This window comes from Delphinus delphis, chromosome 1 (genome assembly GCF_949987515.2).
Source record: "Delphinus delphis chromosome 1, mDelDel1.2, whole genome shotgun sequence".
Classification (NCBI taxonomy): domain Eukaryota; kingdom Metazoa; phylum Chordata; class Mammalia; order Artiodactyla; family Delphinidae; genus Delphinus; species Delphinus delphis.
The window spans coordinates 166,453,224-166,479,445 of NC_082683.1; the positions used below are offsets into that span (position 1 = coordinate 166,453,224).

General features: G+C 37.2%; 1 protein-coding gene across 1 annotated transcript in view; it reads left to right on the plus strand.

The window, feature by feature from the left end:
* EPRS1 (glutamyl-prolyl-tRNA synthetase 1) overlaps nucleotides 1-26,222 on the plus strand; it is a 67,714-nt gene that overhangs the window by 14,966 nt on the left and 26,526 nt on the right. The window contains exons 8-18 of the mRNA XM_059998217.1: nucleotides 467-659; nucleotides 2,478-2,649; nucleotides 4,019-4,252; nucleotides 5,344-5,428; nucleotides 5,841-5,900; nucleotides 10,330-10,440; nucleotides 13,589-13,725; nucleotides 15,129-15,336; nucleotides 15,950-16,062; nucleotides 19,457-19,574; nucleotides 24,998-25,357. Coding sequence (XP_059854200.1) covers nucleotides 467-659; nucleotides 2,478-2,649; nucleotides 4,019-4,252; nucleotides 5,344-5,428; nucleotides 5,841-5,900; nucleotides 10,330-10,440; nucleotides 13,589-13,725; nucleotides 15,129-15,336; nucleotides 15,950-16,062; nucleotides 19,457-19,574; nucleotides 24,998-25,357 — 1,791 coding nt within the window. The remainder of the gene's footprint in view (nucleotides 1-466; nucleotides 660-2,477; nucleotides 2,650-4,018; nucleotides 4,253-5,343; nucleotides 5,429-5,840; nucleotides 5,901-10,329; nucleotides 10,441-13,588; nucleotides 13,726-15,128; nucleotides 15,337-15,949; nucleotides 16,063-19,456; nucleotides 19,575-24,997; nucleotides 25,358-26,222) is intronic.

Sequence of the window (26,222 nt, forward strand, 5' to 3'; positions counted from 1 at the left end):
TCCTGCAAGTATCACTTTCTTAAATGAATTGGTCACTAGAGGCAGGTTTCCTTTTTGTCATATAATTTTATGAATGAAACGAACACTAAGTAGGTATTGGAAAATGTGAAGGTTTCCTAGCCTCTTATATCATCTGTTTAGAAGCACTGTAATATATTCAAAGAGAAGGCAAATAATTGTCAGCATGACCAATAATAATCAGCTTTTCCAGAATAAATGGAAAGCACCATGAGATCAGCTTTCTCAGCTGAAAATTTGGAGGCTAGTATAATGAATATCTCTCTCTTTTGTTTGTTTGTTTTTTTTTTCTTTTCTGATCTAATATCATACAGCTTCCACAGCCATTTCCAGGCTCTGTAAGACTGATGGTGTATTATTACATTTGCCCAAATGCAGTGTCAAGGATTGAAAATACACAAGAAAATGCGAAAGATAAACTGATGGTTATTTCGGATTCTTACTGCAGGTTATCTTGGAAGATGTTGCAATGTTGCATATCAAACCAGATCAATTTACTTACACCTCGGATCATTTTGAAACTATAATGAAATATGCAGAGAAGCTAATTCAGGAAGGGAAGGCTTATGTGGATGATACTCCTGCTGAGCAGATGAAAGCAGAACGTGAGCAGAGGATAGAATCCAAACAGAGAAAAAACTGTAAGGCACATTTAGTGTTTTATATTTTAATCGATATTCTTCTTGTATTCTGCTTCAGTAGAAAATGATTTCTGTGAAAGATGATGGTTTGAAACATGTTTGGAAATATGTTTCATATGTTAATTCATCTCTTAGAAACCTTTTCTCTTTCTCTGTCATCTCTGCGTTGTTATTACTTTGTTAGCATGTGTGTGCCCTCAGCATCTCACTTGTTACCTGTAGTCTTTTGCACTGCATTCACTCCATGTAATTCCTTCTGCAGCTTTTTGTAGTTCTCTCAATTTAAATACTTAGCCTTTCTAATTAGAATGTTTGATGATAATGTTAGCCATACCCACATCTTCCTGTCAGCGTGTGAGTAAATGTGAATATAATATGTAAGCTTGATGCTACCCTATGTCTGAAATATCACTTAACAAAAAAGTATATCTTTGTTATTACTTGTTCTGAGCTTCTGAATCTGGCAATTTTTATTCTGTAATTATGTTCCGGAACTTCCACACTACTATACTTAAATGTTTTTTTGTTTAAGTTTTTTTAATCTTATTATCTAGTCTTTTTTTAGTATACATATATATTTTTTAAATTAATTATTTTTGGCTGTGTTGGGTCTTCATTGCTGCACACGGGATTTCTCTAGTTGTGGCGAGTGGGGGCTACTCTTCGTTGTGGTTCACGTGCTTCTCATTGTGGTGGTTTCTCTTGTTGCGGAGCAGGGGCTCTAGGCACGCAGCTTCAGTAGTTGTGGCTCGTGAGCTCTAGAGTGCAGGCTCAGTAGCTGTGTCACATAGGCTGAGTTGCTCCGTGGCATGTGGGATCTTCCTGGACCAGGGATCAAACCCGTGTCTCCTGCATTGGCAGGCAGATTCTTAACCACTTCTCCACCAGGGAAGCCCTATACTTAAATCTTGAGTGTCACATTTGGGAAGTGTAGTAAATTCAAAGTGTTATGGAAGTCTGTCTTTTTTTTTTTGTTTTTTTTTACCCCCTTTTAAATGTTTCTCTACATTTTCAGAGATAGTTAACAACTGGACTTTTAGACCTAACCTGATTCTTTGAGAACAGGTAAAGTGTCCATCGTATCTTCAGTAGATTCCACAGAGAATCATTGTTTAACAGTTCTTTCTTACTCCTATGGAGCAGGTACCTACCTGAGATAGGTAGGACCGTAGTCAGTGGGGATATAGAGTTTTTTCCCTGGGATAAACTTGTATCACTGTTTCTATCATCTCTCATTTTTGGGGATCCAAGAGTATCCTGCTTTCTGCTGGAATGACTGAAGGTGCTTTTGGGGAGCCAAGGGGCTCAGGCTCTCAGCCAGAGATGTGTTCTTTAGATGGGCATGTGCTGCAGTATCAATGCCTGGGCCGGGTCAAACCGGTCTGTCCCATGGGTGTGAGGTGGCAAAGGAACAGAACGCTTCTGCTTCCAACACCCAGTGTTAAATTGGAGGGGGCGACTGACCGGCCAGCTGTGCCATGATGGGAACGTGGAGAACACTGGCTGAGAGAAGCCTTCAGGCCTTAGACATCATCTTTTACCCTTCATCAGTGCTACATCAGTGGAATGTATTGACTTCTAAAAGAGAGAGAGAGTACGTTTCCTAAGTGTTTTGTGGAATTTCTTCATTAAAAAAAACAATGCATTTACTCTTGGTATCAGATATTGGAACTATTACGTTACTTTTAAACTAGTGGAATGTGCTTGTAAAATCAGAATGTGAAAATTTCTGTCAAATTATAAGGCTGTTAAAATAATTTGAATTCAGCCAGATTAGTAATACATTAGATAAAATATAGTATAACTATCATTTTATAGCTGTTGAGAAGAATCTACAAATGTGGGAAGAAATGAAAAAAGGAAGCCAGTTTGGTCAGTCCTGCTGTTTGCGAGCAAAAATTGACATGAGTAGTAACAATGGGTGCATGAGGGACCCAACGCTTTATCGCTGCAAAATTCAGCCACACCCAAGAACTGGAAATAAATACAAGTAGGTGTATTTCATTCATTATGCTCGGTAGCTTACTATGCTTTTGCTTGATGCTTCTGTGAACATGGAGTAGGGAGTAGCTGCAGAATAGTCAAGAGATCTGGATCTTTGTTCATTCGTGGCCTTCGGTAAAGCATGTAGCCTCTTGTTACTTACCTATCAATTAATGTTATACTAGGTTATGTCTAAGATCATTTCCATCTATAAAAGTCCTTGAGTCTGCCTAAAGTTGCATTTTATGTATTGATCAGGTATGCTGTGGTGTGTTTCTTTAGATGAAGATACTTCTTTTCCTATTATAAACTTTGATTCTGCCAGACATAAGTTTATTCGTAAACATGATAGAAGATTTAAAGAAATATGAACAAGAAAGTATCGTGTTTTTTCTAATTTTGGTTAGTTTTCTGTGTGGTTTTCAGGTTAATAGATGTTTTTTTTTTAAATCTCCCCTACCTGGCCATTAATTTATAAAGTAACCACAGAATATATTTTCTTATACTTTGAAGAAGCCTACTACATACAAATGCTGAATTGTAACTTCTGAAGAGATTGGTGAATGTAAATGATTTCCTGAGTAGCTAATATAACTTTCTTTACACTTGCGGGTACAGGTATGTGTATCTGTATCTGGACAAACACTTCATGTGTGTATATATATGTCCTTCATTTTTAACAGGGCAGTTGCTCCTTGTTTACTGAATACTTTGAATACATTTGGAAAAGTAAATTTGGATACACATTTTCAGTATCATATAATTGCAAAGCATAGTGCAGTAGCATCTTAATGAAGTTGTATCTTAAAAATTAGAAGGCATAATGCAGTAATATATGTGTTGTGTACATTATTTTAGACAGAAATTGTTTTTAAGACTATTCCATCTTAAATGGAATTTTAATCAACCTAATTTTCTTTTTTAGTTGACAGAGAAGGAAACATTCTATTCTTGAATGCATTTACTTATGAAAGTATTAAACCTAGAGATTTACTTGAGTGTGGGATTATTTAAGATATTGAAAAGCTAAATTCCCTTGAAATTATTATTGCTTCTTACCATGGTATACATTGGCCATTACAGGAATATGATTATAGAATTCACTGCACCAGTATCCAATTGTCTGTTAAGTTGCATATTTGCTTTTGTGTTTGAGTATTCAGTGGGTAACTGATGCATTGTCCTCAAAGTCTGATTAAAAAAAATGTTTTGATGTACTTTGAGTATTATGAGTCATAACACCTGTTGGTTTTTAAGGAATTCTTACCTTGTAAAGAATTATGTTTTAAATTAGTACTGCTGCTTATAATGCCTAATCTGAGGTGAAAAGGGTAAAATCCTTCATTGATTTTCAAAATATTCACTTTTTTTCCTAGTGTTTATCCGACATATGATTTTGCCTGCCCCATAGTTGACAGCATTGAAGGTGTTACACATGCCCTGAGAACAACAGAATACCATGACAGAGATGAACAGTTTTACTGGATTATTGAAGCTTTAGGCCTAAGAAAACCATACATTTGGGAATATAGTCGGCTAAATCTCAACAACACAGTGCTATCCAAAAGAAAGCTCACGTGGTTTGTCAATGAAGGACTAGTAGATGGATGGTATGTTTGCTCTTATCTAGAATTTTGAGAGGAAGTCAGGACATGGTATATCACTAATTTTTAAACTGCTTTGAGGGGTGGGGAGTATGAAAGGGAGGGGTTGAAATGGATAGGGCTATAGGGTTTCTGGTCCTTGTCTTTATTTTATCCAGGTTCTCAGGTACTGCTCTCTTTTGCTTTAATGCAGCAAACATGGAGTGCCCATGTTTGGGCACAAAGATGGAGTCTATGTTTGGGACTAGAAAAAGTTTGAAAATCTCTGTAGCACATTAATAACCTATAGTTTGAAAATCTCTGTAGCACGTTAATAACCTATATGGGATTTCCATGAGAACGATGAGTATAAAAATTAAAGTCATCTTAGAGGCATGTATCCATGTAAATGAAACCTGTTCAGTTGGGTTACCATACTTATAAGCCTAAGAATGTTTTTTTTTACATGAATTAACAAGAATGTATTAGTTTTTATTAGTATCATGTAATAGTGACACACATTAAGTATATATTGAATAATATGTGATTTTAGACTGTTTTACTGTGGAGCTGAATTTGATAAAGGGGAAGTTTACCTTGGGCCGCATACAAAGGGTGTTATTGCAAACTTACTGAAGTTTGCAGATCTCTGCAGAATATTAATAACCAACATGTATATTTTTTACAACCGAAAAGGCTTTATAAAGTGTATTTGTACATAAATGAGAGGCTAACCATCTCTTATCTGTGTCTCATGGTCATATGTAGAATAGGGATCTTGTATGTTTGTTAAATAAAAAGCAAAAAGCAAATAAAAATGTTGTAATGCATATGTTTTCTGTATTTGAAAATGTCACCTTTGTGTCTTTTTTCAAATGTACTTTTACTGTTTCCAGTAGTGCATTTATTTTACCGAGTAATTTTTCACTAGTAAGCAGCTTTCTTCTTCCATGAACTTGGGCTCAGTGGTATTATGATCTGCCTAATTATTATAACCAGCTCTTAGTTCAAATATTTAACAAACGGAATATAATGTTATGCAATAAGGTATATTGTACTCTCTGCACCTACACGTTAAAAATGTCTCCTTGGTTCTTAAAACTTGCTGTATTTCCCAGGGATGACCCACGATTTCCTACGGTTCGCGGTGTGCTGAGAAGAGGGATGACAGTTGAAGGACTGAAACAGTTTATTGCTGCTCAGGTGAGTTATAGTTTCTTTTCCAGCTCCTCTGTTTGGATTTTTAAGTATCTAATAATATCCTTTTAGTCTTTATTACTCCTGTTGTTCTTTCTGTTCTTTGCTTGTTGCTTATAATGCAAGGGCAGAATGTTTTTGAAAAAACCACTGTTATGATAGTGGAAAATTGAGAATGTCCTAAACTATGCTAGGGTTGGACAAAGGCAGCTGTGGTGTTTTCAGCCAGTGAAATCTATGACTGTTGACTCTAGCTGTTCAGGATAACGAGATTAGTGTGTACAGACTAAGTTTTATATTCCAGTGGAAGTAAACTTGTAAGTATTGACTGGGTTTATTTTCTGGCATGCTTGACTTAAAGAAAATATTCTGGTTAATACTTCTTGCCCTTTAAGCTGTTCTATTATTGTTTTTCTAGGGTTCTTCACGTTCCGTTGTGAACATGGAATGGGACAAAATTTGGGCATTTAACAAAAAGGTACATGTTTTGACTCCTGGTCCTCTTTTTTTCATGCCTAACTCCTAAGTAATAGATTACATGTAGAATTCATTAGTGTGCTCATGGCAGGGAAAATTTTGTGAAGAATATTACAGTTTTGCAGAGTTTTCAGGAAAATGGAATGTTTTACTTTTTTAAACATATAAAGTGCATTAAGCCTATAAACTATACCAAACAAGAACAATGATTAAAACAAACTTGGAGTTATGGGGAATGGTAACAGTTTTTTCCTTAAATCTTTTTTGAACACTTTGCATTTCATTTTTCTGCTTTCAAGCTGCGAGCTCTCTGTAAGAAGGTATTACTTAATGCTTTTATTTGCCTTACTTAGCACATAGCTTTTAGCATCTTACATGTTATAACCTGAGATGTTATACAGCTTTGAAGCACAATCACATTTATATGAGACTTGCTTATACAGACCCACTGAAATGCATTATTCCTAGTTTAAAAAAACATGTCCTCTAGTTTTCTTAGTGGCAAAGGGAAGATTTGGCTAACTCCATTCTACTGTTCCCTTGTTTACTGAGAGGACATAGAGTTTTAAAGTTACAGATTTCATTGAATTGTATTGAAGGTTCGTTAATTATAATCCCTGTGTCTTATTGAATCTAGCTTAAAAAAAAAAAAGCTGTGTCTTAAATAAAAGTCAAATGAGGAATACTGCATATTGACATTGTTAATTGGAAGCAGATGCTTAGACACTATAATAAGGCAAATCATTGAAGTGCCATGTTTTAAACTATGGTTTCTGTGATTGTGTTCTGTAAATTCTTTTTCTTTGTATTGCTGCTTGATTGTGCTGATGCCTTGCCTCAAAAAATAGTTGCTTGTCTCGCATGTGTCTTGAATTTATTTTGTCTTTTGTGTTTAGTCAGTTTTTGGATACATAATGGAATTATTAATTGGTTCGCTCTGTTGCTGCAGTTACTAATAAATACATTCAAAACTTATAGGCAGAGTTAACATTGGAATACTTTTCATTAATAATCGTGTACATTTAGCTCAAATATAAGAAATACATTTCACTACAGGCCGATAATTCTATAGGGTCTGTTAAATGAACAGCATATTCCCCTGTCTTCTTTCCTTCCATTTTCTCTCGCTAGATAAATCACTTTCAGCTCTTCTAGATAATTTTTTTGGTATTTATTGCCCGTATCTGTAAATGAGATGTGTGTTTTGCTGCTTCTTGATTTTTTTGTTTGTTTGTTTGCTTTAGGCATCATCAGTTTACTTTTCACAATGGAAGATGAGGATTTAGGTCTCCTATTTTTTCTCATAACTCGTTGGCTTTCTTGTGGCTAATTGTTTCGTTTTGTTTCCCTCGTTTGTTTAATTTTCTAATTCCATCTCAGACTCTGCGCAAGTTATCTAAATTTCCTGCCAAAATGTTCACATGCCTCAGGTATTTCAGTTTCACGTTAGAGACGTCTCTGCCGGGGCCTTCGTGCTGCTCACATCTGATCTAGATGAGAGGCCTGTTAACTTCTGAAGCCCAGCTGTGCTCCCAGGTCAATCTTCCTCATCATCCTGGGAATTCCCTTTGCTTTTCTTCTGTGATGGATCATCTGGTTCTTGGATCTTCCTTCTCTTTTTATTGCCTTTTTGCTTTGCTGTACTATATCCTCTGGTAGCTCCCTGAGAAGGGGAGCATGGGATGAAGATTTTTGAGACTTTTATATGAACAGCTTCTTCACTTTGAAATTTCACAGTGATGTGCCTTGGGGTGGGTCTGTTTTCATTCATATCCATTGGAAGAACATGTGGCTTCCAGACTGGAAACTCATTTCGTCAGTTCTGGGAAATGTTCCTAAGTTCCTTCTGTTTTTTTTGTTTTTTTCTCAACTATGTTTTCTTTCTCCTCTGTGGAACGTTTCTTGAGCACATGTTGGATTTCCTGGACTGTTGCTCTAATTTTGTTTTCTCTCTTATTTTCCATCTCATCTTTTGGCTCTACTTTCTGGTAGATGTACTCAGCCCTATCTTCTCAACTTCTGTTGAGTTTTTCATTCATGCTGTCATATTTTCAAGATTTCTCGTTTGTGCTTTGAATTTTCAGAATAACTTCCTGTTCCTATTTCATGGTTGTAATATAATCAATGGTATTTTTTCTTATGTCTTTCCTCCAGGTTGTTTATTTTGTTTTTTCTTTGATATTAAAGGCATTTCTCAGACATCTGGTGAGCCTTGGTTATCTGCTCATCTTTAACACAGGGGACTGAGAGAGGGATTGGAAGCCCTGAGAAAAAGATTGGGCTTGTCAGCTGTGCCTCACTGTAAGATGGTCTGGCTGGCCGGTTAATTGAAAAGCCTCGGCGTCAGTAACCTTACATCTCATCTCTTGGACTAGGCAGTTTTTCCAGAGGAGATTCTTTCAGTCAAGTTGCCAGAAGTGTGAAGGTCTGACTGCCAGGGTTTTGGAACTGACTGGGGAAAACTCTGGGGACTTGACATTTAATATCATACATTTTCTTGATGCCCTTGTCTCAGAGCAGAACCCTCAGCTTCAGAAGAAGAGTCTCTGGACCTTTTGGAGTAATTTAAAACCACTGATCCAGACATTTTGAGAATTGTACAATTTTAGAACTGAAAAAGACTTAAATCTTTTAATCCAAGATTTCCCAAACTTGTCTGATCCTAACCATCCTATGGAATGCTTGTTTAAAAATAGATTTCCAGGGCTTCCCTGGTGGCGCAGTGGTTGGGAGTCCGCCTGCTGATGCAGGGGACACAGGTTCATGCCCCGGTCCGGGAAAATCCCACATGCCGCGGAGCGGCTGGGCCCGTGAGCCATGGCCGCTGAGCCTGCGCGTCCGGAGCCTGTGCTCCACAACGGGAGAGGCCACAGCAGTGAGAGGCCCGCGTACCGCAAAAAAAAAAAAAAAAAAGATTTCCAGACTTTACTTCAGACTTTACTTCAGACGATTAGAATCGTTGTCGTTCAGGGTTAAGTGGCATGAAACTCTGTGCCAGCCAGTGCCCTAAGGGATCATTGTAATTAGTCAAGTGTGAGAAACAGTCTTCTGCTCTCTTTGTCAGTTGAGGAAACTGAGCTGCAGTGAACTGAAGTAAGTTTCTCAGGTTGGATCGTCTAGTTTTAGCTTCTTTAAAAGAAGAAATTGTATCTTACTGGCTTAAATACTAAACTGAGTAGTCACAAATTAAATCTGTGATCATTCTAACCCAGTAGAAGCTGAAAGAAGGAACCCTTAACCAGTAAGAATGACTTTTAAACCTCAGGGAAGGAAAGAATGAAACAGTAAGTTTAGAGGGGGGCTGGCGCTGATTTAGTACTGGCATGAAATATAAGCAGGTAAGGAGTAGCAATCAAGGGGAAGTTAGATGGCTTTTCAGACTTTTCTGACTGACCCTCTGAGCATGGTTTCTTCTCTAAGTTCATTCAGAATTTCTGAGAAATACTCTCAAAGCAAACAACGACAACAAAATACCAGCCAAACAATAGCAACAAAAACCCAATATAAACCAAAAGGCACAGCCAAGTTTAATTAGCCATACCACTATTTCCTGCATCCTTCTAATGGGAAGAAAATGACTTTCATTACTTTACTTAGCTATTTGACTCCGCACTTGCTTCTGTCTACATTTTTCTTCCAAATGCTTTATTTAGTATCTAAATACTGCTGTTGTGATTGGTCATCATGGATAATTTTAAATTGAATAGTGAAATGAGAAAGATACATCGGATCCAGAAGGGGGTGCTGCTTCTGTTTTGGAGGTAGAGTAGGTTAGAATGTAATGAGTACTACCATTCATTCAGTTAACCTGTAAATATGTGTTGACTACCTGCATGTGCCAGGCCCTTGGGAACACAGTGGTCCCTATATACGTGTGTATATATATATAGCATGCAGACCAGTAGAAATACTTGTTTACTTTTACTCTATAGAATTGCCTTATTATAGTGACCTAATGCTGTTCTGCTTTTGATGGTGGTGTGTTGCCTAACACTGCTTATAGAAAATGATACTAAAACACATATTTCTATATTCCTTCAAAACAGTCTTCTCCAACAATACAAAATGGAGTATCACATTTACCTGTAGGATTGTTACATAACCCCACAGGATAATTTTCCTTTCTAATATCATAGTTAAAAATTACTTTCAGAATATTTCTAATATGCTTTAACTATTGGTTTCTTTTCACTTGTCAGTAGTTACTCTTGGAAGGGAACTCTAAATCCTTCATGCAGTCTTTGTTTATGATTGTTTTTCTTTTTTCTACTTGACAACTAAATGTTAGAGAAGAGTTAGCTGGTAAACCAAAAAATTAGTAAATGCAGTAACAAAGAATGCCAGTTGTTATTCCTGTGCTATTACTTATTTTATTGATGAAGTTCTAAAAAATCTCTGAATGTTCTAACACAAGGACGCCTTTGTTGCAGGTTATTGACCCGGTGGCTCCACGATACGTCGCGTTACTGAAAAAAGAGGTGATCCCGGTGGACATCCCTGAGGCCCAGGAGGAGATGAAAGAAGTAGCCAGACACCCGAAGGTCACTCTCCGGTTTCACCAATGTTGTTCTCTCTGTTAAAGGAGCAGGATAATCAAAGGGAAAAATGTACTTTGGTGGCAATAGCATGATTGGGGACCTTTTTTTTTTTTTTTTTTTTTTTGCGGTACGCAGGCCTCTCACTGTTGTGGCCTCTCCCATTGCGGAGCGCAGGCTCAGCGGCCATGGCTCACGGGGCCCAGCCGCTCCACGGCATGTGAGATCTTCCCGGACCGGGGCACAAACCCATGTCCCCTGCATCGGCAGGTGGACTCTGAACCACTGCACCACCAGGGAAGCCCTGGGGACCATTTTTGATCCAGCATTATTTGTCAGGATTTCATACTAATTAAAAAAAATTTTTTATACAGTTTTTAAAGGTTACTTTCTGTTTACAGTTATTACAAAATATTGGCTATATTCTCCGTGTTATACATCCTTGAGCTTATCTTATACCCATTTGTTGTACTTACCACCCCTCACCCCTATATTGTCCTGTCCCCCACCTCTCCCCAGCTGGTAACCACTAGTTTGTTCTCTGTATCTGTGAGTCTGCTTCCTTTTGTTATATTCACTAGTTTGTTGTATTTTTTAGATTCCACATGTAAGTCATATCATATAGTATTTGTCTTTCTCTGTCTGACTTATTTCACTTAGCATAATGCCTCCCAAGTCCATCCATGTTGCTGCAAACGGCAAAATCTCATTCTTATTTATGGCTGAGTATTCCAGTGTGTGTGTGTGTGTGTGTTTGTGTGTGTGTATGTGTGTGTGTACACACGTCTTTGTCCATTTATCTGTTGATGGACACTTCGGTTGCTTCCATATCTTGGCAATTGTAAGCAATGCTGCTATGCACATTGGGGCACATGTATCTTTTCGAATTAGTGTTTTTGTTTTTCTCGGATATATACCCAGGAGTGGATTTGCTGAGCCTTATGGTACTTTTATGTTTAGTTTTTGGAGAAACCTCCATGCCGTTTTCCACAGTGGCTGCACCAATTTACATTCCCACCAACAGTGCACAAGGGTTCTCTTCTCTCCACATCCTCGCCAGCATTTGTTATTTGTGTTCTTTTTGATGATAGCCGTTCTGACAGGTGCAAGGTTACAGTATCTCATTGTGGTTTTGGTTTGCATTTCCCTGATGATTATCGATGTTAAGCATCTTTTCATATGCCTGTTGGCCATCTGCATTTCCTCTGGCAAAACGTCTGTTCACTTCTTCTGTCCATTTTTAAATTGGCTTGTTTGTTTTTTTGATGTTGAATTGTATGAGCTGTTTAAGAATTTGATACTAATGGAAGTAAATGTTTTGGTGGATTTCTTACTGAAGAAATTTATTCTAGCGGTATTACTATCCACAGCACATTCCACAGAACTGTTACACTCGGTGCCTATTTTTTATTTTGTGGAGATAGCATATTAGTGTATAATAAGAATTTATTTCTTCCTGGAGGTATTATATAATCCATGCTCTTATCTCTGTGTGAAAGCTGAGGTGCATTCTCTATTAGCTGGGTTATTCGCTGTTGCCTTTAAGCCAAAACATTTGACCTAATAGTATTGAATCACAGCTTGAGTCCAGAGTCTATCATGCTGCCACTGGCTCTGTTTTAGAAAATATCAGTGAAGTGACAATGATATCTGTCTATCTGAATTCGGAATATAAATCTTAAATACAGGTAGCAGGGAGTTCTTCTTAGGTAAGCCATGTTTGTTGTCTCACATGGTTATAACTGCTAGGTTGATAGTCTTGAAGAAAAAATAGATCCTTTTGTTCCAGCTTTGTGAGTTGTCTGTAAATATCTTTATTATCCAATGAAGCTTATGTCCATAGACTAACTCACTCATATACTAATAGACTAATATATTCATAACCTTACTCATAACTATGTTATGTTCATAGACTTACTCAGGTGTAAGGTGATACGTTTCATGAACAGCTATAAATGTTTTAAGTGGTAGCCTATGATTGCCTTTCTCTGTATGACATTAGCTTCTTTTTAATTTGGAAGACTTATTTTAAGGGTACCCCTAATAAGACTAATAAGACTTGGGGAGAGAGAGAGAGAGAGAGAGAGTGTGTGTGTGTGTGTGTGTGTGTGTGTGAGTGTGTGTGTGTGCGAGTGTGAGATTGATTTGGCTTTACTGTTGCCTTTATCTTGCATCTGATGGGTTCAACCAGGTGAATGGTGGTTTCTGATGTATCATATCGCCCACTACAGTCAGCTTAAATGTGAAGCTTAATGTTTTAAAATTTGAACGGTGAGAATAAAACTTTTAAGGGTGCTTATTTGTAATAATAAAGAATAAGTAATAGTTAAATAACTAATTGATTAGGAAACACTTTAAATGATGACTGGATTGCTCAGTTTGCTCTGTGGAATTTTTATTATCCTTTCCCTCACAAAGTGTTCTATATTTAGCCTGTCAGTATTCTGTTCTGAGCCTAGCATAGTATAAGTTGTTGCAACATACTGACTTTTTTCAAGTGCATTGGTGCATTCAATGAACAATTATTGAATGCATGTTATTTAACATTTATTCAAAGGATCTTCTTACACTTTTTTTTCTTTTGATTTCGGTCAAACAAAAATCTGAAAATTAACAAATATAGCATTCTTTTTATTTTCCGGATCTCTTTTTCTTCTTCATATAATATATACTGAAAAGGCAGAAAATTCATCTTTCTGTACGTGTATGCTACTGTCTTTAAAATTTGTCTCCTAAAATGTGAAAGATCTACCATTTCCTGCTAAGATGACGTCTGTTCCTATAGTGACGTTCCACAGCCACTGATGAGGAATGACTTTATTTTCTCCTTTGCTGCAAAAGCAGTGGATTTTTGAGGCTAGCAAAGCAGATTCTGGTTGGAGGGACACTGTGAGACAAATACTGTCTTAGCTCTAAAAACAAAGAATGATTGTTTTAGGCTGGAAGTAATCTCAGGGGCAGACCACCCTCATCTGACTCCAGTACATTATTGGTCAGGTGTCTGACCCAGGGTCACAGAGCTGGGAATCAGACTAATACAGATGACTTCTGTTTTTGTTAAGGAATAAAATGAATGAATGTATAAATTTCATACTGGGTTCAATAGTTGTTATTTCAACCAACATTCTCTTTTTTTTTTTTTTTTTTTAATCAGAATCCTGATGTTGGCTTGAAACCCGTCTGGTATAGTCCTAAAGTTTTCATTGAAGGTGCTGACGCAGAGACGTTGTCAGAGGGTGAGACGGTTACATTTATAAATTGGGGCAACATCAACATTACTAAAATACACAGGTAAGAACTTTTTGTTTGTTTTCAAATAAATATGGAAGGAAAGTCTTTTATGTTTATTCATTTATTAAAAATTACCTAATTCAGACCCATTGATGGTGCTGGCTCGTACATCTACCCAGGCATAGATGCTGCAAATTCTGGACACATTAAGGTTTTTTTCCATATATGTTTCATTACATTAATAGGGTATTAGGATATTGCTTGTGATGTTGAAAACGACAGCATGTAGATATAAAAAATAATTCTAATGCTTTAGGCCCCCCTTTTATCATCTAATTCTCAGAATGCGATTGCATGGTGGAGAGATCCTTTGGACAGAAGTTGTATGTATAACATTCTGTATATCCTAAAGTCTACTTTATTTTTTATTTTTAAATTTTTTTTATTAATTAATTTTTATTGGAGTACAGTTGCTTTACAATGTTGTGTTAGCTTCTGCTGCACAGCAAAATGAATCAGCTGTACATATACATATATCCCCTCCCTTTTGGCTTTCCCTCCCATTTAGGACACCACAGGGCATTAAGTAGAGTTCCCTATGCTATACAGTATGTTCCCATCAGTTGTCTATTTTATACCTAGTATCAGTAGTGTATGTGTGTCAGTCCCAGTCTCCTAATTCCTCCCGCCCCACCCCTTTCCCCCTTGGTATCCATACTTTTGTTCTCTACGTCTGTGTCTCTGTTTCTGCTTTGCGAATATGGTCCTCTACACCATTTTTCTGATTCCACATGTATGGGTTAATATACGATATTTGTTTTTCTCTTTCTGACTTACTTCACTCTATACGACAGTCTCTAGGTCCATCCACGTCTCTACAAATGACCCACTTTTGTTCCTTTTTATGGCTAATATTCCATTGTATATATGTACCACATCTTTTTTATCCATTACTCTGTTGATGGACACTAAAATCTACTTTAAATTTAATCATTTTGTGCTGAATATGAACTTTCCAGTTATTATAGTGTGCTACACTTACCAGTTCTTAAGATTACACAAATGGGACATAGTATGCTAAGATTAATTTAGTAAACTCTGAAATATCAGTTGTCGTGTCATTACATATGATGTCAACTAATTGATAAATGTTTTGAAAATACAGTATTTTAGATTTTTTAATGTTTACTCCAGGTGACTTTAAAATTCATAAACATGTTCATGTTCTTCATCAGATGTATGGGGGATCTGTCCACATATTAGTATCTTGATAGCAGGGACTCTACTTCATTCATCTCTTAACCAGTTAATGTCTGGCACCTACTAGAAACTCAAATAAATGTTTTATTTGATATTTTTCCAAAGAAAATTCCCTATCCATTTATTACAGGTACAGAACAAAATAGTGCATTTGTGGCAGTTAAAGTTTGTTTTCTGAAAACACTTTCCTATCTTATTTTTAGAAATGCAGAAGGAAAAATTGTATCTCTTGATGCAAAATTGAATTTGGAGAACAAAGACTATAAGAAAACCACTAAGATCACATGGCTTGCCGAGACCGAACGTGCTCTTCCTGTCCCAGCAATCTGTGTCACTTACGAGCACTTGATCACAAAGCCCGTACTGGGAAAAGACGAGGACTTTAAGCAGTATGTCAACAAGAACAGTAAGGTAGCCTCCTGAAAGAAACCCTATTTCATCTTGCTCTGTTGTATCAGTATAACCTTTTCTTCAGAATTTTTAAAATTAGTTTTAAGTATTTGTTTCCTCAGATAAAATGGAAAAGATTTCTAGAATTTTGTTAAAAATGATATAAAAGAATAATGTTCCCATTTTATAAATTCTAGAAACCGAGGCACAGTGAGGTTCAGTAAGTTGCTTGAGGACAGGCAATAAGGCGTAGAGCTGGGGTTCAAACCCAGGCCTCCTGGCTCTAGAACTCTTGTGCTTTAGTGCTGCGCCAGCGTGCCTTTCAGCTAGGTCTGTGTGCTTCTTGTATTGTACTTCATATTTACAGTGGGAAATTTCTTTATATCTGCAGGGACACCAATCAAGTTAGTTAAAAGGTTCATGAAGCCCATCAGTATATAAACGTTAACTTTTAGAAATATAATGAATAATTGTTATTTATTTTAATATTTCACTGTTTTACTGCATGTGCTTAAGTAGTAAAGTTTTTAACATATCCTGTTGCAGCTACTGGAAAAGCTGCTTGCATTTTAGGGTTGTTTTTAGTGCTCTGATGTTCAAGAAAGTGTATTTTGGTCTTATACCATCTTTACAGCATGAAGAATTAATGCTGGGGGATCCCTGCCTTAAGGATTTGAAAAAAGGAGACATTATACAACTCCAGAGAAGAGGCTTCTTCATATGTGATCAGCCTTATGAACCCATTAGGTAAATCAGTGTAACTGAACATTTAAATGAAAATGCTTAAAATTCTTATAGTGAATAATATTTTAAAGATTGAACTTCCACTAAAATACTGTACCTGACAATTCGCTGTTCGGTTTCATTTGTTCTTCTGTATTTACTATTTCAGACATCATTGTAACAAATTTTAACTTTGAAACAGCATAATAACAAATTTTATTTCTAGAACTAAACCATTCATCTTCACATGGTCCAAGTAAAAAGAAAAAAATTTCAGTGTTATCTTTGGATAAACATTATAGCTATTACCTTTTCTTTTTTTTTCTAAATTTATTTTTTATTGAAGTATAGTTGATTTACAGTGTTGTATTAATAACTGCTGTACAGCAGAGTGACTCAGTTGCACATATACATATACATTTTCATATTCTTTTCCATTATGGTTTATCACAGGCAGCTTTTCTTTATAGTGTACTTTAATTAGATATATTGTAGAATACAAATAATATAGCAGGTACAGTTAGAGGATTATAACAAATGTTTGTGTTTTTTTTAAACCATGAAGTAATAGAATTACTAGGAGAACTTTCAGTCTCTGAATTTTTGTTCGCGTTTCTTTTTTTTGTCTTTGCTGTTTTTTATTGCATCTCTTTAACTTTGTGATCAGACCTCACTCCTGAGCTCCAGACTTGTGAATCTAATTAATGCCTTTTAGACATCTCTGAATAGATAACGTTCAAGTACCTCAAACTTCAAAATTCAAGATCCTAGTTACCATCTCTCCTCAGTTCTTCTCCTTCATCCCCCATTCTAATCAGTAAACCTTGTTGTTTGTACTGCTTGCCTAGTTCATCTCTGTGCTTCTACTGCTCTGCCTTTGTTTCAGGCCCTTAGCATTTCTTCCTTGATTGCCAAAACAGTTTCTAAAGTAGTCTCTTCCTTCCAGTTTTGCACTTTTCTGATCCACTTTTCATATGGCCCCCAGTCTAAAACTTTCAGAGTAACAATTTTATCACATTATCCCCCCCTGCTTAATAATTCTTGTTAGCTTCAGAGGAAAATCTAAACTTCTTAGTTTGGCGTGCAAGAGTTTGCATGTAATGGCCTCTTGACCCACCTGAGCCATCTGTGTTGTAGCTGACCTCTTCCTCCCTTCTGTTCAAGATACTGCACTGCCTGGGGCTTTCCAAAGTCATCAGCTACCTTTGAACTTCTTGCTTTTTCCTGGAATGGCCGTGCTTCTTTTTCTTCATCTGGATAACCTTTCAAATGTTACTTCTTCCAGAGCTTTCTTGTATTCCTCTAATCTGGATAGGCACCCAACCTATGTGTCCCCATTGCAGCAAGCACTTTCCTCTTTAGAATATTTATCACATGCTGTTGTATCTATCTTTCTGTCTATCTATCTATCTTGTTTCCACCACTGGAAATTCATTAAGGGCAGATACTTTTTTCATGTTCATCTTAGTATCACGTTGCCGTTAGTCAAATAAGACCATGTGTGTAAACAGCATGCACAGTGCCCAGTACTTACTAAAGCCCTTGTTAAATATTTAGTGATGGTGGTGGTGGTGGTGGTGGTGGTGGTGGTGGTAGTAGTGATGGTACCAACTAGAGTCATGCCCAGAAGAGAGTAGGCTTTCAATTTATTCTGAAAGATTGTTGAACGTTTCGACAAATGGTGCTGTATCAGCAACCACGTGCAAGAGTGAACGAACCCCTACCTCATACCATGTATAAAAATTAACTCAAATATGGATCAAAGACTTAAATGTAAGAGCTAAACTATAAAACTCCTAAAGGAAAACATAAGTTTAAGTCTTTGTAATCTTAGCAATGCTTTCTTAAATATAACACCTAAAGCATAAGCAACCAACGAAAATATACATAAATTGGACTATATCAAAAATTTTTCTGCTTCAGAGGACACCATCAGGAAAGTGAAAAGACAGTCCACAGAATGAGAGAAAAATATTTGCACATGTATCTGATAAAGGACTTGTATGCAGAATAAATAAAGAATCCTTACAACTTGATAATAAAAAGACAGTTAAAAACGGACAAAGACATTCTCCAAAGCAGATATGCAAGTGGTCAATAAGCACATGAATAGATGCTCAATATTATTAGTTACTAGGAAAATGCAAATCAAGACCACAGTGAGATATCATTCCATATCCCCTTGGATGGCTATAATCAAGAAGGCAGGCAGTAACAAGTGTTGAGGATGTGGAGAAATTGGAACCCTCATACATTGCTAATAGGATTGTAAAATGATGTAGTTACTTTGGAAAACAAAGTGGCAGTTCCTCAAAAAGTTAAATATGGTGTTATCATTTGACCTAGCATTTCCACTTTTATATATATACCCAAGGAAAGTAATAACATATGTTCACACAAAAATTTGTACATGAATGCTCATAGCAGCATCATTCGTAATAGACAAAAGGTACAAACAACCCAAATGTCCAACAGCTGATGAATGGATAAACAAAATGTGGTGTATCCATACAAGGGAATATCATTCAGCCATAAAAAAAGTGAAGCGCTGATTCATGCTATAACATGCATGAACCTTGTAAGCGTTATGCTAAGTGAAGTAAGCTAGTCACAACAGACCACGTATTGTACGATTTCATTTATATGAAATGTCCAGAATAGACAAATTCATACAAACAAAGTTAGATTAGTGGTTGCTAGGGACCAGAGGCATGGGAGACTGGCAAGTGATAGATAAAGGGTACAAAGATTCTTTTTAGGGTGATGAGAATGTTTTAAACTTAGATAGTGGTGATGGTTGCACAATTTTATGTAACCAGGGAATAGTGTACTTTCAAAGGGTGGATATTTTGGTATGTGAATTATATTTCAATAAGACCATGTTCAGAAATACTGAAGAGATGTATAGGATTCTGTTGTTACTAAAGTCTCTAACTTATTTTCACTCTGTGGCCTTTGCCACAAAATTCAAAAAAATATTTTGCTTATGAGTAGTCTCAAGGGCAGTGGATTTTGCTAATGACTGTACCCTTTAGAATTGAGAAATTCTTACAAAATAAATGTTTTACAGAAATTCTTCTGCTCATAAGCAGATTAGGTATGGCATGTAGATGCATTTCTTTTAAGTCAAGAGTGAGACCATGAACATCCACTAATGCCATTTCTGGTGGCCAGAGTAGATGTAACTTTGTCCTGGACTTAGCATTTTCATATCCATGAAAGTTTATGGTTAGCACTGTCAATTTTTATATATTGTTTTTAAACTACTCTGAAGAGACTGATTTGAATAAGAGAATGGACTATTTACTTATACCTTGAAAAGTACTAACAGTGCCATTGAATTAATCTAGGAATTCAATTTTAATTGCTGTTCAGATAATTTTGTTCAAACTTTTTTGTCCCTTCATTTTCTTTTTAGTCCATATAGTTGCATAGAAGCTCCATGCATTCTGATATACATTCCTGATGGGCATACGAAGGAAATGCCAACATCTGGGTCAAAGGAAAAGACCAAAGTAGAAACGACAAAGAATGAGGTAAATAATTTACTTTTATGGATATGTCTCTAATCAATGATCTTTCTGTCCTAGGGTTTAGAATCTGTTTGTTTACAAAGATTGTCTTCCTCACTGTTGAGATCGAAGAAGACAATAACTCTAACTTTTGCGATTTTTGTTGTTGTTGTTCTTTCTTGTAAGATTTTAAAATACCCTGCAAAACAAGATTTTCAAAAGTTAATTTTTTTTATGTGAAAGAGTAAGAAAGACTAGATTAAAAGAATCTTTTAGAAAAGCCTTTTTTTAATTCTAATAGAGCTGTAGTAGATCCTTGCCCAAGAAAACAAGTCGTTAGGATAGTGTTAGGACAGTGACCTGGTTTTCTGGCTCCCTGTCTGCACTTTATCAAACTCCAGTGCATCTTGGAGAAGAGCTCCAAGCAGTCATTGAGGGTTAGAAAAGAGAAAAAGGGCAAATAAGAAACTTTGCCTCTGTTTTTTTTTTCATCTCGGTGGTAATGCTTAATCTCTGTCTTTAAGAATGAGTTAGGGGGCTTCCCTGGTGGTGCAGTGGTTGAGAGTCCGCCTGCCGATGCAGGGGACGTGGGTTCATGCCCCAGTCTGGGAGGATCCCACATGCTGCAGAGCGGCTGGGCCCGTGAGCCATGGCCACTGAGCCTGCGCGTCCGGAGCCTGTGCTCCACAATGGGAGAGGCCACAGAGGTGAGGGCCTGCGTACCGCAAAAAAAAAAAAAGAGTGAGTTAGGAATCTTCCTGGCAGTCCAGGTCTGGAGGACCTTCCAGATAGAGACCCAGCTTCTGTCCTCATTTTACAGGATGTGGATTTGAGAGGCCGTAACATGTCTAGAGAATTAGGGGGGTTATTGTGCAGGCCAGAGGTCCTGAAACTTCCTTATTTCATAGCACCCTTAGTTTCCCAGTAATTTTTTTCATGACACCTCTAGGCTGAATGAAATTCCTAACTGTTCTCTTTATTAAGTAGTTAAGTTCAAGCAACTAGATAAATATTTATATCCCAGTAACTTAGTAGCTATTTGAAAAAAATAATATACATAAATTGAAGGAAAAGGAACTTAAATTTCATTTGTAAAAGATTTTGTTCTTAAATGTTAAATATTTAAATTACATTCTTATTTTCATTTCATTCTTAAAATGACGTATTAATTGAAAGAAAAAAATAATACTTTTGTTTCTCTCTTGAACCTTGGACTCAGATTGGACACTACCATGCTTATTTTCTGTTTCTACAATGATTTTCCTGTGGTATTTGATTTTTAACACAACAGCTGTGAAAAATCCAGCTTTGCAAAGATATGGCATCATTGAAAGGAATGTAGCACACACTAATGTTGAAACCGAGCCACCTTGAACTTGTATTATGCAGTGTTTGACAGATGTTGGATATGTTACTGTTTACCTTAGATATTTAAAACATCCCGTGGTGTCCCTAGGAATTTCCAGTGGCTCCCTGGAACACCTTGCTGCATAGTTTGGGGTCCATAGGTGTTGGCAGTTGGGTAGTCATTGAAGATTTGGTAGCAGTGAAGAAGATAGTTTGGAGGGTGGATTGGATGTAGGATTAGAAGGTGTGATAAGTGGTCAGGAAGCCAGAGCATGAGGGCATGGAGGAAATAAAGTAGGACATGAATTCAGGAAGTAAAATAGGAAGACAGTAACTTCTAGTTTTGTTTTGGTTGACTAGGTAAGTGAGTGGTAAATAACCTGAGCTAGGGAAGACAGAAGCACAGTTTATTAGAAGATACAAGTTTGGAACTATTAAGAGCGGGAATGTCATGACTTGAGCTTTTAATTTACACAAACTAAAAGCTGTGTAGTCTTAGCCAAAAGAAAATTAAAGGAAGAGAAGTAAGAATTTAAGTAGGGCAGTATCCTTGTGCTATTTATATACCAGCAGTTCTCAAACTTTTTGGTTTCACACTTAGAAATGATTGAGGACCTTCGTTTATGTGGATTATATTTATCAGTGTTTGCCATAAAAATTAAAATTGGGAAGTTTTAAAAGAATTTATTAATTCATTTAAAAAATAGCAATAATAAACCCAACCGTATGTTTATATAAATAACATTTTTTTATGAAAAATAACTGTTTTCTAAAAGAAAACTTTCAGTTAGGAGAGTGGTATGGTTTTGCATTTTTGCAAATCTTTTTAATTTGCCTTAGCCTCCATAAAACTGCACTGTGTACTCATGAGAGAGTGAGAGCAAAAACTACAAATTACATCTTATTATTATCATGAAAATAGCTGTGACCTTGCAGACCTCCTTTGAAAAGGTCTCAGAAACCCTCTGGCGTTTGTAGGCCACACCTTGAGAACTGCTAGTATATATACTAGAATAGCACGAGATGGGAAATTTGGCTACTGTTCCCTCATTGGTCCCAATTTACACCTCTGCCTCTCATCTTTTACATTTTCTGTAAAGTTATTAGTATTATGCTATGAGTTAATGTATGTGTTCTTTATTTTCGGTCTTCATTGCTGCACATGGGCTTTCTCTAGTTGTGGCGAGCAGGGGCTACTCTTCGTTGTGGTGTGCGGGCTTCTCATTGTGGTGGCTTCTCTTGTTGCGGAGCACGGGCTCTAGGCACGCGAGCTTCAGTAGTTGTGGCATGCGGGCTCAGTAGTTGTGGCTCGCAGCCCCTAGAGCGCAGGCTCAGTAGTTGTGGCCCACAGGCTTTAGTTGCTCTGCATGTGGGATCTTCCTGCACCAGGGCTCGAACCCGTGTCCTCTGCATTGGCAGGCAGATTCTTAACCACTGTGCCACCAGGGAAGCCCCAGTGCGTGTGTTATGAAAAACTTTATGTTCTACAAGGTGACATACTAATCAGGAAAAATAGGATTGGGGCAAACCACTGAAAACTACATCTTTTATGGTTTCATTCATATTGTGGCTGGGTAGCAGTCATTGAAGGCTCAACAAGGCCGGACATCCCAAATGGCTCACCCACATGGGTGGCAGTTGATGCTGGCTGTTGGCTAGGAGCTCAATGGAGGTGTTGACAGAGAGCTGCAGCATGAGTGTCAGGGTAGTGAGACTTTGTATATGACAGATCAGGGCTCCAAAAGTGAGTGTCCAGTAGACAGGTTCGAAGCATCACTGTATGGTTTATGATTTAACCTTGGAAACCTCACATAGAGCCCCTTCTGCTATGTTGTATTGGTTGAACAGTCATAACCTTGCCCAGATTCAAGGGAGAGGATGTAGAGGCTTCATGGTGGGAGGAGTATCAAAAAGGTTTTGGAAAAGCTTTGAAACCTGCGCAGATCCTAATAGAAGTTAAAATACAGTTGACGGGCATTTGTACCCAACATTGCAGTCAGCCATCGTTGCAGCCTTAAACCTTAGGAGTATTGCTCTCTCTTTTGATGTATAGATCTTTGAGGGTATTTGCCTCCAGTAGATACCGGTGTTATCAAAATTAAAGTCTGGGGCTTCCCTGGTGGCGCAGTGGTTAACAATCCACCTGTCAATGCAAGGGACATGGGTTTGAGCCCTGGCCCGGGAAGATCTCACATGCCGTGGAGCAACTAATCCCGTGCACCACAAGTACTGAGCCTGAGCTCTAGAGCCTGCAAGCCATAACTACTGAGCGCATGTGCCACAACTGCTGCAGCCTGCGTGCCTAGAGTCCGTGCTCCGCAACTAGAGAAGCCACGACAGTGAGAAGCCCGTGCACCTCAACAAAGAGTAGCCCCCGCTCACTACAACCAGAGAAAGCCCGCGCACAGTAACAAAGACCCAACGCAGCCAAAAATAAATAAGTAAATAAATTAATTAATTAAAAAAAATTAAAGTCTGATCCAGGGAGTACCCTGCTTCAACACTTTTTTTTTTTTTTGAGCAGAAGAGGATATATATTTTTGAAGCTTCTTCATCCATGCTTACACCTTCATTAGATGGTTTAATGTTATGGAAAACAGTTTTTTTAAAGTACCACCTGCCCTAAAGGAATGCACTTATACAGACTTTCTCATTCTTCTGTAAGATTGTCATGTATTTCTAAAGCTTTCTCTTTAATTGTGAGTAAGCTTTTTCCTTTATGCTCCTTTGACATAAAACATTAACACACTGGGAGAAATCAAGTACAAGGTGATGTGATTTTTCAGTATTATATTGATATTGTTCCCCTGTTTACCAACCATGAATGAGTCAGTTCATCTTACCAAAAATAAGTGTAGCAGAACAGACTGTATATAGTTTTGATACAATGGCTTCCTTTATTGTAGTCTTCCCTTATTATATAATATTATGCACTTATATATGAATGTTTATGATTGTACATATATATACCTCACCAAGAAAATACTATAAATTATGAGTGATTTAAGGAATTTGGGGGGACTAATTTTTTAGTGTATGTGGTTTTTGACTTACATGGTGATTTTAGAACCTAATCTCCATGTAAAATGCAACTTTGATAACAGCTTGAGGTGCCTCTTAGCTATCCAGGTAGAGATGTCTAGAGGACCATTCAGAATACTGGGTCTGGTATCAGGACAGAGTTCTGGAGTAGAGGCAAACATTTTGGAGTTTAATACGTATGGCTCAATGAATATGTATGAGATTATTCTGAAAAATTAAGTAGAAGACCATTAAAGAAAAAAGTCACAGGGAAGGTATGGTGTAGCAGGGTTTTAAAGTTGGAAGGGTTTCAGTAGGAGGAAAACATTCTAAGTGAAAGAAGAGCATGTCATTGAGAATAAATATAGTATAGTTATTCACTATCCAGAAATCAGTTTAGGCAACATATCTCTGGATTTGTTGCACATGCTTATATACAACCATATGCCTATAAATATATAATCTTACACAAATGGAATTGTTTCACAGCATTACTATAAAATTGTTCCACAGTATTTCATGGAGCTCTTGCCTTGTCAACAATCTAGATATATCTCATCTTTTAAAAAACTAGTAATAATACCTAACTCATTGATATTTACATTTTCTCAGCCTTTGTAACTAAGAGCTTTACATAGATTTATTACCTTTTATTTCCCATCAACCTGATGGGTTCAATACAATTATTATCCCTCTCTTATGGTTAAAAAGCAGAACTGGCTTAAGTAACTAATTCAGGGTTGCACAGCTAGTGTGTGGTAGAGCAGTGATTTGTTCTCAGATCTGGTGGGTGTGTCATAATTTCTTTAAATAGTCCTCTAATGGTAATGATTTAGGTTCAGTTTTTTGCTGTAATAAAAATGCTCCAGTGAATATCTGTGTACCTCTACCTTTGTTTACTTCCGTTATTTCTCATTAGGATAAATTTTTAAGAATGAGATTATTCATTTAAACTTTTTAAGGAGTAAAATTTTAAAATTTTGTTTTTAACTTAAAAACGTTAGAAAACAGTTTGATATAATTTTGTGGAAAGATTTTTAACATGAATTAATTTTACTTTTGGTTTTCTGCCTCTGTAGGCAGCTACTCCTCTTAAGACAATGTCAGCTCCTTCTTTGAATAATACTTGTGCTACGTCTGAGGATTCCTTGGTCCTTTACAACAGAGTGGCTGTTCAAGGGGATGTGGTTCGTGAATTAAAAGCCAAGAAAGCAGCAAAGGAAGATATAGATGCAGCCGTAAAACAGCTTTTGGCTTTGAAGGCTGAATATAAGGAGAAAACTGGCCAGGAATATAAACTTGGAAATCCTCCTGCTGCGACAGTACAGAATGTTTCTTCTACATCATCATCAGATATTCTGGAAAGTAAATCTCTGTATGATGAAGTTGCTGCCCAAGGGGAGGTGGTTCGTAAACTGAAAGCTGAAAAAGCCCCTAAGGTCAGTATCCTGGAATGAGTTTAGACACATTGTAAGTAAGCTTATGAGGTCAAACGACCTAGACTAGTCTCATCTTATGAGATATGTTGTCTATAGACTGTCCGATTGAGTATTTTGACATAACAGTCAACATTTATTGATACGTGCTATCTGCCAAGCTCTGGAAATATTAGTGTGAGGCAGCTTACCATCTAGTGGGGGCGTGGGGCTGAGTAAGAGCCATGCACAGACTGTAATCCTGTGGGATATGTATAAATGGCTCTCAGAAGTGTCTGTGTCTGTAAGTGGCAGGCCAGGGGGAACAGTTATAAAGGATATTTAAAGTAGTCCTGAAGTAGAAGAAGCCCTTTAAGGTGAATGACTTTCAGAGGAGGTACTCTTAAGTGTAGATCTGTGGTTCTCAAGCTTTATTGTGCATCAGAATTACCGGAGAGCTGGCTAAAACACAGGCTGCTGGGCCCTACCTCTTGAGTGTCTGCTTCAGTAAGTCCAGAGCATGCAGAAAGTGTGCATTTGTAAAGAGTTGTTCAGGCGGTGCTGATGCCGCCAGCCTGGGACTGGGTGTAGAAGATGCACCAGCAAAATGTCAAGGGATATTCAGGGAATAATGAGTTGTCAAGAGGTTTCTGACCAGTGACTATTTCAGATTTTTTGTAGGGGAGCCCTCAAGTGATACCACATTTTGACTGAAGTATAAATTTCATTCTCGTTTTAACGATATCTTTAGGCAAAACATTTGGCCAAGTGGATGGTAGCACTGAGTGTGGAACAGGATTGCTTGTTCTAAATAAGAGGCAAAAGGAATGACATCTGGGATAGAGAAGAATCAAGTTTAATAATCAAGACATGTGGTTCTACTCAAATA